The sequence below is a fragment of the Phaenicophaeus curvirostris genome, chromosome 3, assembly GCF_032191515.1.
Source record: "Phaenicophaeus curvirostris isolate KB17595 chromosome 3, BPBGC_Pcur_1.0, whole genome shotgun sequence".
NCBI classification, from domain to species: Eukaryota; Metazoa; Chordata; class Aves; order Cuculiformes; family Cuculidae; genus Phaenicophaeus; species Phaenicophaeus curvirostris.
This window is the reverse complement of record NC_091394.1, coordinates 10,906,912-10,923,455: the sequence shown is the minus strand read 5'-3', so window position 1 is coordinate 10,923,455 and position 16,544 is coordinate 10,906,912. Positions and strand designations below refer to the sequence as shown.

General features: G+C 41.9%; 1 protein-coding gene across 12 annotated transcripts in view; it reads left to right on the top strand.

Moving 5' to 3' along the window:
• Window positions 1–16,544, top strand: part of LOC138718801 (poly(rC)-binding protein 3-like) — a 499,598-nt gene that overhangs the window by 455,921 nt on the left and 27,133 nt on the right. For 9 of the 12 annotated variants that reach the window (XM_069853377.1, XM_069853372.1, XM_069853374.1 and 6 more), the window contains 5 exons: window positions 2,859–2,990; window positions 6,687–6,815; window positions 8,860–9,003; window positions 14,149–14,190; window positions 14,696–14,771. In XM_069853377.1, coding sequence (XP_069709478.1) covers window positions 2,859–2,990; window positions 6,687–6,815; window positions 8,860–9,003; window positions 14,149–14,190; window positions 14,696–14,771 — 523 coding nt within the window. The remainder of the gene's footprint in view (window positions 1–2,858; window positions 2,991–6,686; window positions 6,816–8,859; window positions 9,004–14,148; window positions 14,191–14,695; window positions 14,772–16,544) is intronic. The other 3 variants (XM_069853378.1, XM_069853380.1, XM_069853379.1) reach the window with 1 other exon arrangement.

Here is a 16,544-nt window from a genome sequence, read left to right as displayed (position 1 = left end):
TTGGACTCAATGATCCAATGGGTCTTTTCCAACTTGGTGATTCTATGATTCTATGATAAGTGAGAATGTAGGGAATTACATCAGTTCTGTGTGCTGTAACTCATGCTACGTCATAAATGAGTTAAATGAATATGGAATGCATGTTTTCTCTCCCTCCTGTCCTAATCTTTTAGGTAGCATTTCTGTGAACTGTGTAATAGTCTATGGGGCCAGACGGGATTCACCCTAGGGTACTGAAGGAGCTGGCGGATGTGCTGGCCAAACCCCTTTCCATCATCTTCCAACAGTCCTGGAAGACTGGGGAAGTCCCACTGGACTGGAGGCTGGCTGATGTTGTGCCCATCTACAAAAAGGGCCGCAGGGAGGACCCAGGAAACTACAGGCCTGTCAGTCTGACCTCAGTGCCAGGGAAAGTCATGGAACAGGTGATCTTGAGTGCTATCATGAAGCACATGCAAGAGAACCGGGTGATCAGGCCCAGTCAACATGGGTTCACAAAAGGCAGGTCTTGCCAGACTAACCTGATCGCCTTCTATGACAAAGTGACCCGGCTACTGGATGAGGGAAAGGCTGTGGATGTGGTCTTCCTGGACTTCAGCAAAGCCTTTGACACAGTTTCCCACAGCATTCTGCTTGAGAAACTGTCAGCCTCTGGGCTGGACAGGCGCACACTCTCCTGGGTGGAAAACTGGTTGGATGGCCGGGCCCAGAGAGTGGTGGGAAATGGTGTGAAATCCAGCTGGAGGCCAGTGACAAGTGGGGTTCCCCAGGGCTCAGTGCTAGGTCCAGCCCTGTTCAATGTCTTCATCAATGACCTGGATGAAGGCATCGAATGCACCCTTAGCAAGTTTGCGGACGACACTAAGCTGGGTGGAAGTGTCGATCTGCTGGAGGGTCGGGAGGCTCTGCAAAGGGATCTGAACAGGCTGGACCGCTGGGCAGAGTCCAATGGCATGAGGTTTAACAAGGCCAAATGCCGGGTCCTTCACTTGGGGCACAACAACCCTATGCAGTGCTACAGACTGGGAGAAGTCTGTCTAGAAAGCTGCCTGGAGGAGAGGGACCTGGGGGTGTTGGTTGACAGCCGACTGAACATGAGCCAGCAGTGTGCCCAGGTGGCCAAGAAGGCCAATGGCATCTTGGCTTGTATCAGAAACGGCGTGACCAGCAGGTCCAGGGAGGTTATCCTCCCTCTGTACTCGGCACTGGTGAGACCGCTCCTCGAATCCTGTGTTCAGTTCTGGGCCCCTCACCACAAGAAGGATGTTGAGGCTCTGGAGAGAGTACAGAGAAGAGCAACAAAGCTGGTGAAAGGGCTGGAGAACAGGCCTTATGAGGAGCGGCTGAGAGAGCTGGGGTTGTTTAGCCTGGAGAAGAGGAGGCTGAGGGGTGACCTCATTGCTCTCTACAACTACCTGAAAGGAGGTTGTGGAGAGGAGGGTGCTGGCCTCTTCTCCCAAGTGACAGGGGACAGGACAAGAGGGAATGGCCTCAAGCTCCGACAGGGGAGGTTTAGGCTAGACGTTAGGAAAAAATTCTTTACAGAAAGGGTCATTGGGCACTGGAACAGGCTGCCCAGGGAGGTGGTTGAGTCACCTTCCCTGGAGGTGTTTAAGGCACGGGTGGACGAGGTGCTGAGGGATATGGTTTAGTGTTTGGTAGGAACGGTTGGACTCGGTGATCCGGTGGGTCTTTTCCAACCTGGTTATTCTGTGATTCTGTGATTCTGTGATAGCTGCACCATGCCACCTCACAAATGGATGAGATGGTTTTTTCAGCTCACAGCTAATGTTAGCAAACTACATCAAGATTCTCATGAGTCATTGGACAACTGCCACGTATCTTGTGGCTTTTTTGTGTGATCCTAAGTGCCCTCAGCAGCATCTCACTGATCAGTGGAAAGATAAGCTTTATCTTTTCCTCTGTGATGAAGACTTTAGAGGTGTTGCTTTGTCTTGCTTAGAAGATTTTGAACAAACAAAATATGTGTAAAGCAATGTAAACCTTGCAACAAGAAGTATATTGGAATACTCATGTATGTGTGTGGTATAGTCTCATTGGATAATGAAATACAGAGATACAGGTTACATTACCTGGATATGGCTAATTGCTGTTCTGCTGAGCTCTTTGTACTCTGGTCATATAACTTTGATGGAAAAGAGTTTAGGAGTTATGTAACAGTACAAATACTTATAGATCTGCTACAAAAGAGAAATTATACCTGGGGGGTACAGCAAAATATTTATCAAAACAATCTGATTTTCTCTGCTCAGATTATTCACATTTTTTTTTGTACTTTGCTTTTTTAACCTTTTTTCTTTGTATCAAATCCTGACAAGAAATTTCCTGAAATGTAAAGATATTTTGTTTAGTGGAAGCGTTCTGTTGACATGGTAGAAAAGAGACCAAATCAGGATTCAGGGGCCTGTGAACTCAAAAGCCTCTTTGTCTTTTCCATCTGCTTTGGATGGTCTAATGACAGATACCACCTCCATTTCCTAGTCCTGTCTCAGGGACTCTCTTCTGGTACCTGCAATACCAGACAGTGAAAGCTGCTCAGGGAGGGGGTTGATTCACCTTCCCTGGAGATGTTTAAGGGACGGGTGGACGAGGTGCTGAGGGGCATGGTTTAGTGATTGGTAGGAATGGTTGGACTCTATGATCCGGTGGGTCTTTTCCAACCTGGTGGTGATTCTATGATTTTAAAGCCAGCAGCTTTACCTGCAACAGAAACAAACCATGACTGGTTGCATGCTCGCCCGGTCTCCACGAACAGCTGAGGCATTTGCTCTGAATCCTTCAGTGCTTGTCAGGAATGACAAATCCTCTGCTAATTCTCACTCATGTTATGATTACAGGACATAAACGCTTCAATGACAAACAGCACAGTGACAAGCAAACCGCCTGTAACACTGCGGCTCGTGGTCCCAGCAAGTCAGTGTGGATCCCTTATAGGAAAAGGAGGCTCCAAAATCAAAGAAATCAGGGAGGTAAGTCTTGGGCCAGGGACACTGGCTAGCTTAGCGTCCTACCACAGCGTGTCCTGCCAGCGTTGTCCACTACAATTTGCCCATTGCACAAACGTGAGCACGTGTTGAGTGAAAAGCCTGGAAAAGTCTTGCTCTGGGGTAAGCAGGGATCTTACACAGATGTACCCTTCTGCCTCCCTTGAAGCTAAAGACCATGTGTGATGTAAAGAAATAGCTTTACAATGTATTAGTTTCTACAATTTAGGGAAGCAACAATTCAGTGACAGAAACATCTCGTCCAGTTGCTCTTCAGGCATAGCCCTCTCCCCAGCAATACGCAGGTGATCCCAGTTTCAAACACTGCAGCCGTTTCCGAATCAGTTACCACCTTTGCGACCATGGAAAGGCCCAAGTAGCAATGGGGAGTCCAAGTTAGTGGGTTAAACGCTTAATCCACTTTTTTAGAAGAGAGTTACTTTCATGCTGCTTTCCTTTTTCTCCCTAATCTCACTGTGCCACAGGTGACCTGATTTCATGTGCTTCATATTGATTTTTTTTTTAATCCAGAATTTCTCTAACAATATTCAATCAATGTTCTGTGCTAGCAGCCACTTTTTTCTCTAATCAGAAAATGCAAAAATTATCATAAGGTGCCAGTTTTGATTCTTCCATGCATGACTGCAACAACATAGCACATGCCAAGCCAAGGATCCAATATTTTTAACCAGTCAAACAAGAAAATTTGGTAGATGCTAAGTTCATGTAGAGAAAATCTGAATAGGTCATTTCAGTAAAAATGATTTTTATTCTGGATAAAGTGACAATACTCCTTCTACCTATATATTCATCCTAACATGGTATGAGATGTTGAATATAAAGATAACACACAGAACAATTTTTTTCATTTCATAGAATCATAGAATGGTTTGAGTTGGAAGGGACCTTAAGGACCATCCAGTTTCCAGCCCCCTGCCATGGGCAGGGACACCTTCTGCTGGATCAGCCTGCCCAAGGCCCCATCCAACCTGGCCTTGAACACCTCCAGGAATGGGGCTTCCATGACTTCTCTGGGCAACCTGTTCCAGTGCCTCGCCACCCTCAAAGGAAAAGTTCCTTCCTAATACCTAATATCTAATCTACATCTCCCCTCTTTCAGCTTAAAACCATTCCCCCTCATCCTATCACTGCACTCCCGCTTGACAGGCTTTATCAAAATGAAACTTCCTTTTTTTATCTAAAATGTAGATTCAAGAGAGTAGGTTTCACTGAGCTTTTAAGTTTCTTTTCAAATGTGAAAATAAAAATTAATGGATTTTTTTTTAGCAAATAAGATTTTTAAAAATTTCAAAAAAGGAGTGGAAAACCCTTTCATCAAAATATCCAGTATTTGCAGTGAAATCTTAGTCTGTGGTAGCCTTGGAGGGAAAGGTGGTGATCGTGTTGACTTTCAAATTTCAAACTCCAATTTGATTGTCCCAGGACTTTTTTAACAAAGTTCCCTCTGAAGGCTTATCTTCACCTTTTAGGATTTGGTTGCTACTGAAAGGGTCTTTTCTGCCCTTGTATACAGGGAAGCGAAAGCAACATGAACCACTTCCATTAGCTGAGAGCGCTGCCCAAAGCTCTTCCGGAGTTCTTGCTGCTACTACATGCCAACTACATGTTGTTTAGCCATGTGCCTCTTACTTTGTAAACCACGTTGATGAAAACATGCGTAGGTTGTCTGCTTTAAACTTGCAGAAAAACACTTCACAACCCTGCCATTTGAAGGGGTCTCTGCGTACTGAGACCTGCAAATAAAAGGTACTTACAAAGCAGATTTTTTTTTTTGTGGCATGCTATTACTTTCTTTTTCCTCAAAGAGTCCAGGAGCTGTGCCTCTGCAGCAGTCCTTATTCTCAAAGGAGCTTTTGAGAGGTGGGAGAAAGGAGTCACTTGATGACACTAGGGGAAATAAAACATGTTTTCTGTCAGAGAACTTTGTATAGATGGGAAAAGATACTTGTGTGTTGGAGTGCACTTCCTGGGTGGAAGGAAGGTGTTCAGTTTGCCTTGCTTTTAGGACATAGGGAGTGAAATTAGGATGTTTTAAAGGGGAAATTAGTCTGCTGGTTTGGGTACATTAAGTTACTTAGGTGATTATTCTGGTGAGCATAGTTTCAGAGTCAATTGCCTACTAGTCTGATACAGGGAAGGCAAAGGATAGTGTTTAGCCAAATAGGTCTTTTGATAAGGCTAGTGTTGCAAGATGTCACACTGCACATTTTCTTAAGTGTAAGGGTAAAGAACAAAATATTGCTCACTTTTTCATTACTGGCACATGACCAAAGTCAAAGAATAAACAAGATTAGCACTGGAATTAAATGCATATATGATTGCAGTATTTGGCAGAGTTTTAGATGTACAGATACTCAGAACTGAAGTTAAACAGCAAACACGATCAAATGGAAAAAAAAGGAGCATCCAGCTCAAGATGTAGTCTAATTTTGTCACCACACAACACACTGAGAAGCAATTGCATGAAGGGTGGACTTTTGTGCTCATTCCTGTACCCAAGAACACGTAGGGTTGTTGTACTATTTTCAAGATAAGATTACAAAACAAAAGCAAAGAAAGTCATGACTGATTGATCAAATTATGGCAAAATTCCAAAGCCTGTTACAGAGCAAGGAATTGATATTCTGGCCTTAAACAGCACTAGTGAACAGAAGATGCAATCAGTAATTTAATCAGTCTTTGGAAGAAGAATAACATGTGTTGCATGTAACCAGCAGGAAAACAAATTAACCCTTTGCTGGCTGACACATAGTCAATGGTTACTAAAAATACTTTTTTTTAAAAAAAGCCCAAAATATTGCATTGCAATTACAGTCAGGAATAGATTTTGTTTGTAATTTGTGAAAGTACTGAATCAATTCAGAATAGTTGGGCTTTTTTCTGTTGACTGAAAATGCCTTTGAGGATGTTTGTGAAATAATGCTAGGGATTCTTTTGGCCTCATGTATTTTTTCTTATTTCGGGGTTTTTTTTACTTATTTTGGTTAATTTAGATACATTAGTTAGGCCCAGGATTGAATATAAAAAAAAATAAACCAAAACTGGCTCATTACCTCCTTAGGTTCATTAATGAGCTAAAAGTTGATGATGTGCTGTTATTTAATCAACACTAATTATAAATTAGAAGTGATTCTCTACTGTTCTGAGACATACCAGAGTATAAAGCAGCCCCAGATTTCATCAAGAGACACGAGTCAGCCATCAGTGGATTAAGGAGCCTTTTATCTGCAACTCGTTTGATTAGCAGACCTTCTTTGGTTATGAGCATTTTTTTTTCCTTTTTTTTTAATTACTGAAAAGCATTTTGTTTCACCTTTTTCTTTTTTCAGTCAGTATTGCAGCTGTCAGTCTTTGAGGAGGTTAAAAGACTTGTCCTGCAATTCAGGTTACAGTTTGATTCATTAACAGCTACTAAGGACTGATCTTCCTAGGATGGGATTGTTTGCAAATCAGCTTGAACAGGCAAATCCATGTCCTACCAGACCCCAATTACCCTCTCTGGGCACGAGTTTACATAGACGCTCTACCACATATCTAGCAAAGAAAAGACAAAAAGTTTCGAGTTGCTTACCCTCCATCACATCAGTGAATCATAGGTTTGAGAGGGGCTGTTGCCTGCCCAACCATGATGACTCTCTCTTTGCTTTGTCTGTGCTTAAGTCCACAGGAGCCCAGGTGCAAGTAGCAGGGGACATGCTGCCAAACTCAACGGAGCGCGCAGTGACTATCTCGGGTACTCCTGATGCCATTATCCAGTGCGTGAAACAAATATGCGTGGTTATGCTGGAGGTAAGTGAGTGCTTGGTAAATCATTTCTCACTCAGGAGATGCTCAAACACATTATTAATTTTGAAGAGGTGCTGCCAGCCCTTTCCGTGACCAGGATTTCGAGACTGTTAGACTGTGTTTGAGAACGTTTCCCAGCAGGGTTTAGTAATCAAAGACCAGGACTATCATGACACTGTCAAACCACAAACCAAGTCCAGCACGGGGCTACAGACTGTTCTAAGAGAAAAGCATTTTATTCTGATGCAGAATAGAGCAGAAAAGATTTAGGTCTTGTTTTAAATAGAAATAATTTTGACTAGTGTAATTTAGATTTACCAGGACTTTTTGCTGCCTTGGGGTCAGGTCATTGCTTAAGACCAGAACGTTTAATTTTAACAACAATTTTTTAGCTCTTAAATTAGGTGATGCAGAATGAATTTATATAAAAATCTGGACATGTTAACCCTTGCTGAAAATGCCTGTGATTTCGTGCAAGTACATTTCTCAACTGATTAAGTTGAATAGAATTTTGGAAAAAAAAATATTTCAGCAAATCAAAATTAAATATTTTGACCTAATAACCATATTTTTTGAAAAGGATCATGAAACATTTCTGCTTTTATCACAATTTCAGCCAGAAATTTTTCTGTGGTGTTTTGGTTTGTTTTTTTTTTTACTTAAGTTCTAGTCAAGGGCTGTCTCATGATGATCTCTGACACCCTGCTGTTCTGTTCTTCCTTAGAAAAGGCAGAAACAGTGTAGTATTTGAGACAGCACTGCAGCTGTTGGCTGTTCAGAAGTATGCGATGCATCAGAATGTCATACAGCCTAATGCAAATAAAGCATCAAAAACTAATAAATCCCCAGTGTTTTCCTGGGGAAAAGTGAGTTCTTGCTTCAGTTTTTGCTGAACTACTGTGAAGAAGGAATTTCTTTATAGAAATGCCAGAGAACAGAAAGATAGTATTAAAAAATAATTTTAGTTTGTGAGAGCTGGTGTACGTGATGGCAATAGTTATCAGCCTTGTGAATACAAAGTTTAGTCTATTGTCCAAGTGACATTCATGGAATAAATAGTTATTTGCTAAAGAAGATAAGAGAAGTCACTTGTCAAAATGAGAGATACAGCCCCATTTTCCTACTGGTAGAGCCATATTTTAAACAACCACTTTGACATAAGAAGTACTTAATTTTAGCATCAGGCAAATTGCAAGTAGACTGACACTGGCTTCTACGGTTTACTGCTTCAAATATTTAAGAAAATGAATGTTCTCTGATTTGCAGCATATATTTAATTAGGCAACAGACAGTTTCATTGACATGATGTAGCTAATATGTGATATTAATTAGTGGAAGTGATACGTGGTTAACTTCCTTAGTTGTATTTAATGCACTGAAATCACGTCGCCATTCTGCTAGGTGTTGCACAGACAGGTTGAAGCCTTTTTTTTACAGATGCACTCTCCTGCTTTATTCATGAGGAGAAAGTTAGCCTTGGACCCCAGGTTTTCCCTTTAGGTCCTTGGGTTGGGCTGCAGGGAGCAAACCTCCCTTTCCATAAATTACAAAGGCCATGGTTATGCTCCTGCTGAAACCGGGAGGCTTTTTCTCCAGCCTTCCAGCTAAACCAGACAAAAGGCAGGAACAGGATGGTTATTTGCAACGGAGCAGCTGATTAAATTGAGTTGGTAAACAAAAAAACCTTGATGTTTAGCAGCGTAAGAGAGATGATAAAGCAGAAGATGTGCTCTGTGTTAATCTCCCGAAATGCCTTGACATGCTTGATGAAGCTTCATAGCTTCAACCAATGATGTCGGCAATGAAGCCGTGAGTGTCAGTGCTGCCTGGTTTGGCCGTGCAGCCAGGAACTCCTCTCTTCGTCTGGAAGCCCAAACAAGTGGCCTCTAGCTTGCCTTTTTGCTGGTGGGGTGGAAGGCAGGATGGGGTGGGCTGGGCTAGGTTAGGCGCGTGCCTTGTTGTCTGAGGTGACTAAGGGAGGGAGTGGTGTTTTAATACGAGCTCTGCTTCATTCTGCATTTTGATCGCTTTGTGTTTTTGTCTGCAGTCCCCACCCAAAGGTGCCACCATCCCCTACCGTCCCAAACCTGCCTCTGCACCTATCATTTTTGCAGGTGGCCAGGTAAGAGCAGACACCATTTTGGCTTCAGCTGGAAACCACACCGTCTTGGCCCAACCTCAGCCAGCGCCTGTTAGTTTTCAACTTTTACTCTTTTTCACCCGGTATAGTATTGTTGTGCTTTGTCTGCTGTGTGTGCTCACGGTTTGCAGGGAAGGAGAACACTGCATTGCAAACAACGCAGAATTGTGATGACTGGTATTTTACCAATGTTTAAAATTAACTTGTGTAATTAAGAAAACGTTGCCCTTCTGCTAATTGAGAGGTTTCCAAATCAGATGCTGCCTGAGTGGGACAAAATTGCTTACTGGGGGGTAGGGGAGGAGGGAAGGTACCTTGAAGACTGTGTTCAGTTCTGGGCCCCTCACCACAAGAAGGATGTTGAGGCTCTGGAGCGAGTCCAGAGAAGAGCAACGAAGCTGGTGAAGGGGCTGGAGAACAGGCCTTCTGAGGAGTGGCTGAGAGGGCTGGGGTTGTTAGCCTGGAGAAGAGGAGGCTGAGGGGAGACCTCATTGCTCTCTATAACTACCTGAAAGGAGGTTGTAGAGAAGAGAGTGATGGCCTCTTCTCCCAAGTGGCAGGGGACAGGACAAGAGGGAATGGCCTCAAGCTCCGCCAGGGGAGGTTCAGGCTGAACATTAGGAAAATATTTTTCACAGAAAGGGTCACTGGGCACTGGAACAGGCTGCCCAGGGAGGTGGTTGATTCACCTTCCCTGGAGATGTTTAAGGCACGGGTGGACGAGGTGCTGAGGGACATGGTTTAGTGTTTGATAGGAATGGTTGGACTCGATGATCCTGTGGGTCTTTTCCAACCTGGTGATTCTATGATTCTATGATTTGATTCTATGATCTCCTGGAGGTGTTTGCTCTGCCTATGCCCCAGGCTGTTGGCAGCAAGGCTGCTCTGTGGGCAGCCTCATGGCTAGAAATGAGGAGGCGAAGGAGACAGAGGGATGCAGGGCAGAGAGGGAGCTGAGTGAGGAGGCACCAGCACCTGTTTCATTTGTGCTCCATCAGTCACCTGCTGGGCGCAGAGGGAGGTCAGGGTGGGAGAGGCAACAGCAGTTGCGCCGCAAACCCTGCATTGGGAATTTGACTTCACTTTCTCAGTGATTCTATGATTCTGTGATTCTATGATTCACTTACAGCTCCACTAGCAGTATAAACAATTTTGTCAAATTTCCGAGGTGATCAAACAGCAGGATATCTCTGCTTATGAAAGGCATAATCTTGCTCTCAATGTTTTCACATTTTTTAGGACCAAATAGTGCATTTTGCAATAAAAATTTATACAGGTGTAGTTGCTGCTGCTTATAGTCCAACAAGACCAAGTAGCAATGGAGTTCTGAGGTAGACCTTCCTAACCATGGTGTGCAACAGCCTTACAGATAACACAGATCTTTCCTCTTTCTTTTTTATATAATGGAGTTTTAACTCTTCCCCCTTCATCTTAAGCTGTATTAGTCAGGGTTCTCATCTGCCTTTAAAACCCTGTATGCCATGTGACATTTCCGTGTGTTTTGATAGTGCACTGACACAGGTCTGCAATGTGCCTCTGAGACAGGGCAGGAATTTACTCTTCCATCATCTGTTGAAGGGTAATGCCAGTGTAGTAACTGATGAGCAACAAACACAACTGACATGTACCCTAAAAATACTATAGAAGGCTCACAAGATGACCCAACAGGCTAAGAGCAGCACTGCTCGGGGTATGTGCAGTGGTGGTGGAGTGAGATGCTGCAAGCCCTACCCAACTCAAGGGGAAACTGAACTCCCAAGTCTGGCCTAGAAAGGCAGCTATCTCTCTACTTACAATTCATGTATGTGAAGCCTCTCTGGCAGTAAGGCACCCCAACCTACCCAAATCTTTTCCCCATGATAAGAGCAAGGCCCCTTTTTAAGTTTACCTAGTGGGAAAAGCCACTCGCCTGCGTGGTGTAACATCTGCAGGTAGATCCAGTCCCATTAGTCCAGCCCAGGTCATCACCCTGTCATGGTCTCCTGGAGACCATGTCTCATGCCAGCAGGTGATTTGGAGGTGATGTGACAAGCCATACACGGGGTTCCTGGTAGGACAGGGGGCAGCACAAGGTGCTGCTGGTATTGGTATGATGACCCTTGCCGCTATGATCAGCCAGTTTGTAAGGAAGCTTGTGCACATCTCAAACATACACCAAAGCACCATTGCTTCTGACAGGCCCTTGTAATAAGCTTTCTCTGAATTTTAGAGTTTTACCTTCTACTCTATAATGATATGTTCTGATGTATATCCAGATGTTCATAATCTGCATGTAATAGCTTTCAATTCTTGGTGTTCAAGCCCAGCACTCTTACTTGTACTCAGAATAAGAAATCTACTACCTTAGTGATCAAAGTTGAATTGAAATTTCAAATAATTTGCCAAAAATAGGTCTATGACTGAAATGAATTATTTACTCCATATTTATGTTTACACTGCAGTGTTTTCCTTCAAGAAATTTGTGTGTATCTACGCAGCATCCCATGTTACAAATTTTATAATTGCCACCATGTTCAAAGACTGTCTCTGTATATGATCACTTTAAAGTATTGGTACCATTTGCCAGAGTGCTCTGAGGAGTTTATATAAATAATTGAGTGTCCTATTTTAAAGTCAACTAGCTCTTGTCATCTTCAGTTTTATCAGTTAAAAAAGTATTCCCACTTTTCTAACACAACCTGTTGATGTGAGAAAGAGCGGAACGGATGCTTTCTCTGTGCTTTGAATTTCTGTGATTGCCAACTAAGCAGACTTGGTATGGAAAGACGCGTTAACCAGGTTTTATAAGTGGAAATTAATACTGAAAATAATTTTTTTATAGCAGTGTTAATTCCATCTAACTTTTTGGCTACACTATCAGAAGTTATTTGTTCGTTCTAAATTACATGATGGCTATTTTGAAAGGTTTTGGTTTATTTAATGCTTGCATATCAGACAACACTAGCTAAATCAAATTTCTAGTTTTTCTTAACAAGTATGGGTTCTTCTGCTTTACATATTGCTTTTAAATCTCTTGTGCTTTTTGGATACTGTATTGCATGACAGAATTAAAAGGAAGCTGAACACTGTCCTGCCCTGCTCTGGCCCTTACCAATATTTAGCACATACAGTGGTTAAAAAAAATAAATAAATCCAGCACAACTGCCTGATTGAAACAAATTGGAAATTTCTACCCACTGTGCCACATTGGTGTTTAGATGGGTATTCCCAGGGTACCGCTTTGCTTTATGTCTTACAGGAGTTTTATGTTTTAAATTGAAGAAAATTTGTAGACCAGGTCATTCCTGCTGTTACTACTCTCAGTACATCAGTAGGAAAGTTGCCTTTAACGTTCATGGAAGCAGACCTGTAGCTCCTGTCCTTAGTGAAACGTTGCAGTACAGATGCTTCAGTAGCCTCTACCAAGCTTGAACTCAGTCTGGCCTTGCCACAGAAGAGACCAGTGCCGTCTGCCAAGGGGAAAAAACTAAATCAATCAAATGATTTTTTGGGGATCCTAAGAAAGGAAGAGCTTTTTTATTTTTATTTTTTCCCCGGGGAAAGAAAATTCAATACCCATCTTGTCCATGCTGCTTTGATGATTTTCATTGACAAATAAAAGCTAGGATAAGCTCTGAATGTTCATTAGTTTTGTTATTTCTCCAGTTTGTTTGCTTCCTTCTGTGTATAGATGGAAGTATGAATGAGTAGGGTGATGAGGACGGGGGAGACTTCTATTAGGTTTGCTATTGACTTTTTTTGCAGCGGTTACTTGCTGGTTTGCAGACCACTGCTTTGGAAGCATGTAAAAGATGTTCTCTCAGCTGGGTTTGAAGTGAAGCCAAGATCAGAAAGGACACTTGTGATCCAGCACAGAGGCTGAGTCCAAAGCGTGGTTTCCAAACCTGCACTTTGCTCATGGACCCAGGCCCCTGCCCAGCGCTGTTTCCAGCTATAACATCCCTGAGGCTGCTCCTGTGCTTGGCTCTGCATGGAACCCTCACTCAGCAAAGCATCATAACATTTACTTAAGGTTGTCCTCACTTGCTAAAACACTTAAACACATGCTTTTCTTGTTTGAGTCCATCCCTGTTTAAGACTCAGTGATGGCATTGATCCTATTTTTTGTGAATTAGAGTCATTTCTTGTCATTTATGAAGCGTGTGTCATGGCCATCCCCTGTAGACACACCTGAGTATGTTTACCTATGAACCTCCCACTGAGCCCAGTCACACATACTTCTGCCAGAAAACTGCTCATGTGCATAATGTTTACCAGATTGCAGCCTTGCTTTATAACTAATTTTAAAACTAAATGAAATGTTTCTTCTCCAGAAGGGAAATTTTGCCACAGAAACATGCATTAAGCAGTTGGAGCATTAAAGGTTTTAATATCCTAACTCCATTAAATGAATTGTTTTATCATTTGCAAAGGATTCATTACTTTCTAAGAGGCCTTTTGTCAAATAAGCATTTTGAAAACTAAGCTAATCAGCTCTGTTCCTGTTTATAATTCTCCCACTACAAATATTTATACTTCATAATTTTTCCTTCTGCTTTCCTGCCTGTGAAAGCACAAGCACATAAAATTCTCCTGACACACTGTTGCATTCAGAAAAGCCCTGCTGAATATAATAGGAAATTATAAACTCTCTGTAGTTTTTTATTTGTAGGTCATTGCAGAAAGCTGAACAGAGACAACAGAAGAAACAAAGGGCCATGCTAACTAGTGCCAGGCATTCCACCGTATTCCTCCTCACTCACATGGGGTTTTTTGCCACCCCCAGGCAGGTTTGTCCTATTATTGCTGCCCTAGATCAGCACCTCCCCCTGTGCATCAGTGGCACTGGGTGGATGGGGCTGCAGGGAGGGGAAGGGGCCACCCCCCATGCTCCTCAATTCCCATGATGTCCCCGGCTTTGCTTCAGGCAGATGCACTGGGTTGAAGAGGGATCCTGAGGAACGGGGTCACCAGAGCTCAGGCAGTGGCAGTTGGCATCCCCTGCCCTGAAGGGGTGTGTGGGCAGCCCAAGTAAGATCTTTCTGTCCCATGTCAAGCATTATCAAGCAGCACAAGACAATTAAACATTGCTCAGCATTGGAAGCAATGCAAGTGGCATTCACCTGGGGAGCTAGAAGGAGATTTTCTGATGAAAAACAGGAACGCTGCTTGTCCCACCTGACTGACCTGTGTCTTAACTCTGCTTGTTGTTTTCAGGCATTCACGATTCAGGGGCAGTATGCCATCCCTCATCCAGACGTGAGTCTTGGTCATGTAAATTACTCGCTTTTTCTTTCTCTCCCTCTTATTTGTTCTGGGCAACATTTGCTTTCTACAGTTAGCAGTAAAGAGACAGCCTAAGGACACCTTTCCTGAACAACACGCTGTAGAACCTAATGTTAGCTCAGCTGCCTCTCTGAACTTATGTAATAATTGCTAGAAAGTACAATGGCCCAGGAACAAATGACAGTTATCTATCTTGGTCTTTTTTTTGCATGTGATATATTTGAGTTCTTTTAATATGTAATTCTACAGTAATTAGTTAATATTAACAATAGCCATTACATGTAATAACAGTAGATATGTCATTTATAACCAGTTTGCCTTTTTTTTTTCTCTATGGTAGATTAGAATGAATGGTTAAACCTTTTTTTTTTCCAATATAATTTTAATTAATCCGGTTTTAGAACATTTAAGATAGTTTCTCTGCTCTGAAATAATTCCATTTGATTGGTTAGTTCTAATTTCCCATCCTGCCCTGCAGTTGACCAAGCTTCACCAGTTGGCTATGCAGCATCCCCCCTTTACTCCCCTTGGGCAGACCACCCCTGGTTTCCCTGGTACGTACCCATGACCCCCTGAGGATGTCCTTCTTCTTAACAGCTTTGTTTCCCGTGGTCATTACATCATTTTAATAATGAATGTCGTCAATGACCAGCGATCCTTCTGTTTTCACACATTAATCTCTTTTCTTCCCCTCCCTCCTCTGTGCCTTTGTTACAGTTCCTTTCATCATTACTAAAACATGCTTTGTTTGTTATGTTTATGTCATAAAACCTGCTTCATTTGTGCCATTGGCTAAAAGACCCGAGTTTCTTTTGTTCGGTCCTTGTAAAGTTATTATGGCCATACAGTATGTACCAGTTGGTCCCGAGTGAAATACTTGAGTGTGCATCTTGTCAAATTTCCAGTTCGGTTCAGAAAGAAGAAAGCATAGGAAAACTGTATATAATTGCAGTACAAAAATACTGATTAAAGAAATTACAGCACGCAGAACCTCGAAGTCCTTGTCAACCCAAGTGTCTGTAATCATCACTGCTGCGACAAGTGCCTCTCTTCCTATGGCTATGCAGATATAGCTACAAAATGAAATGAAAATGTAGTTAAATACAGAAGCTGAATGCTTGATTTAAGAGTGAGAAGTCAGTCAACACTGCAATAAATCATTTTTACTGTACTTCACTACCTACATGCTTGGAATCTGGAAAGTTTATAGAACAGAAATACATACGTACTGGTACATGCTTTGTGTGGCAAATAACATTTTATCACTTACATCAAATTCTGTGAGCAACTCGATTGCTTTATATTCAATGTAAAGTAAACATATGCAACTCTTAATTGAACGTAAACGTAAAATGAACGTAAAATTGAAAAATTGAACGTAAGTAAAATGTAGGTGAGCCACATTTTTGTAAGAGTGTTTCTTTTCCGTCTTTTCTAGTTGGAAAAGAGTATTTTTGGCATGTCTTCACAGATAATAATGATAATGATAAACACCGAAAAAAAGCAAAAATGAGAGAAAGAGACATGACATCCAAAATACACTTTTTTCTTCATGATGTATCTGATAAAATATGCACAAGTAATACTAAATCACCTTTCCTCCCTTTGTATTTCCCTTATTCTTGTCATTAACATGCTGCTTCTTAATCTTTTCCTGATTATATTTGTGAGATGTAAGTTTCTGCAATGTTACTGTGTGTTAGAGCAGCAATTCCATTTTTCCTGAGCTTTTTCCTTTTGTCCACCCAATTTACAAACAAATGTATGCAGCTTAGAGTATTTTGTACATTTTCCTTCAAAAATTACCCTTCCCAAAGTTTCTTCTGGAACTAATCCCACATATAATTTCCAAATTTTCGTAGGTTAATTTCCTCATCCTTATTTTAATTTATTAATTTTTCTTTTTCATGCTAATTGTTTGCTTGACTGTCGTTGTCCGTATTCTAGAACTCCTGGTAGACAGGTCAAATTTCAGCCATTGGTTAATTTCTTAATTGATGTGTTTAGAACAAACTTCAGGGACTATTTTTAGGGGAAACCCCTTAATTTTCTGGAAGCTTTTTATGACCCTGTGGAATCTCATGTGACACTTGTTGCTTTGGTGGGTTAAAAGTTAATTAAAAGAAGACTTGTTTAAAATAAGTCCAGCCCGCTGAGTTTTGCATCTCTTGCTTTTATTTCTGCTTCATTAGCAGTTCTCTATTTTCCTTTGCTCCTCTCTTTTTTTTCCATTTTTCTTTCTTTCTGTCTGCTTCCTTCTTTAAAATATCATTTCTTGTGTCTTGCCCTTTGTGCAAACAACTGGTGTAACATTTTCCCTCTGTCCC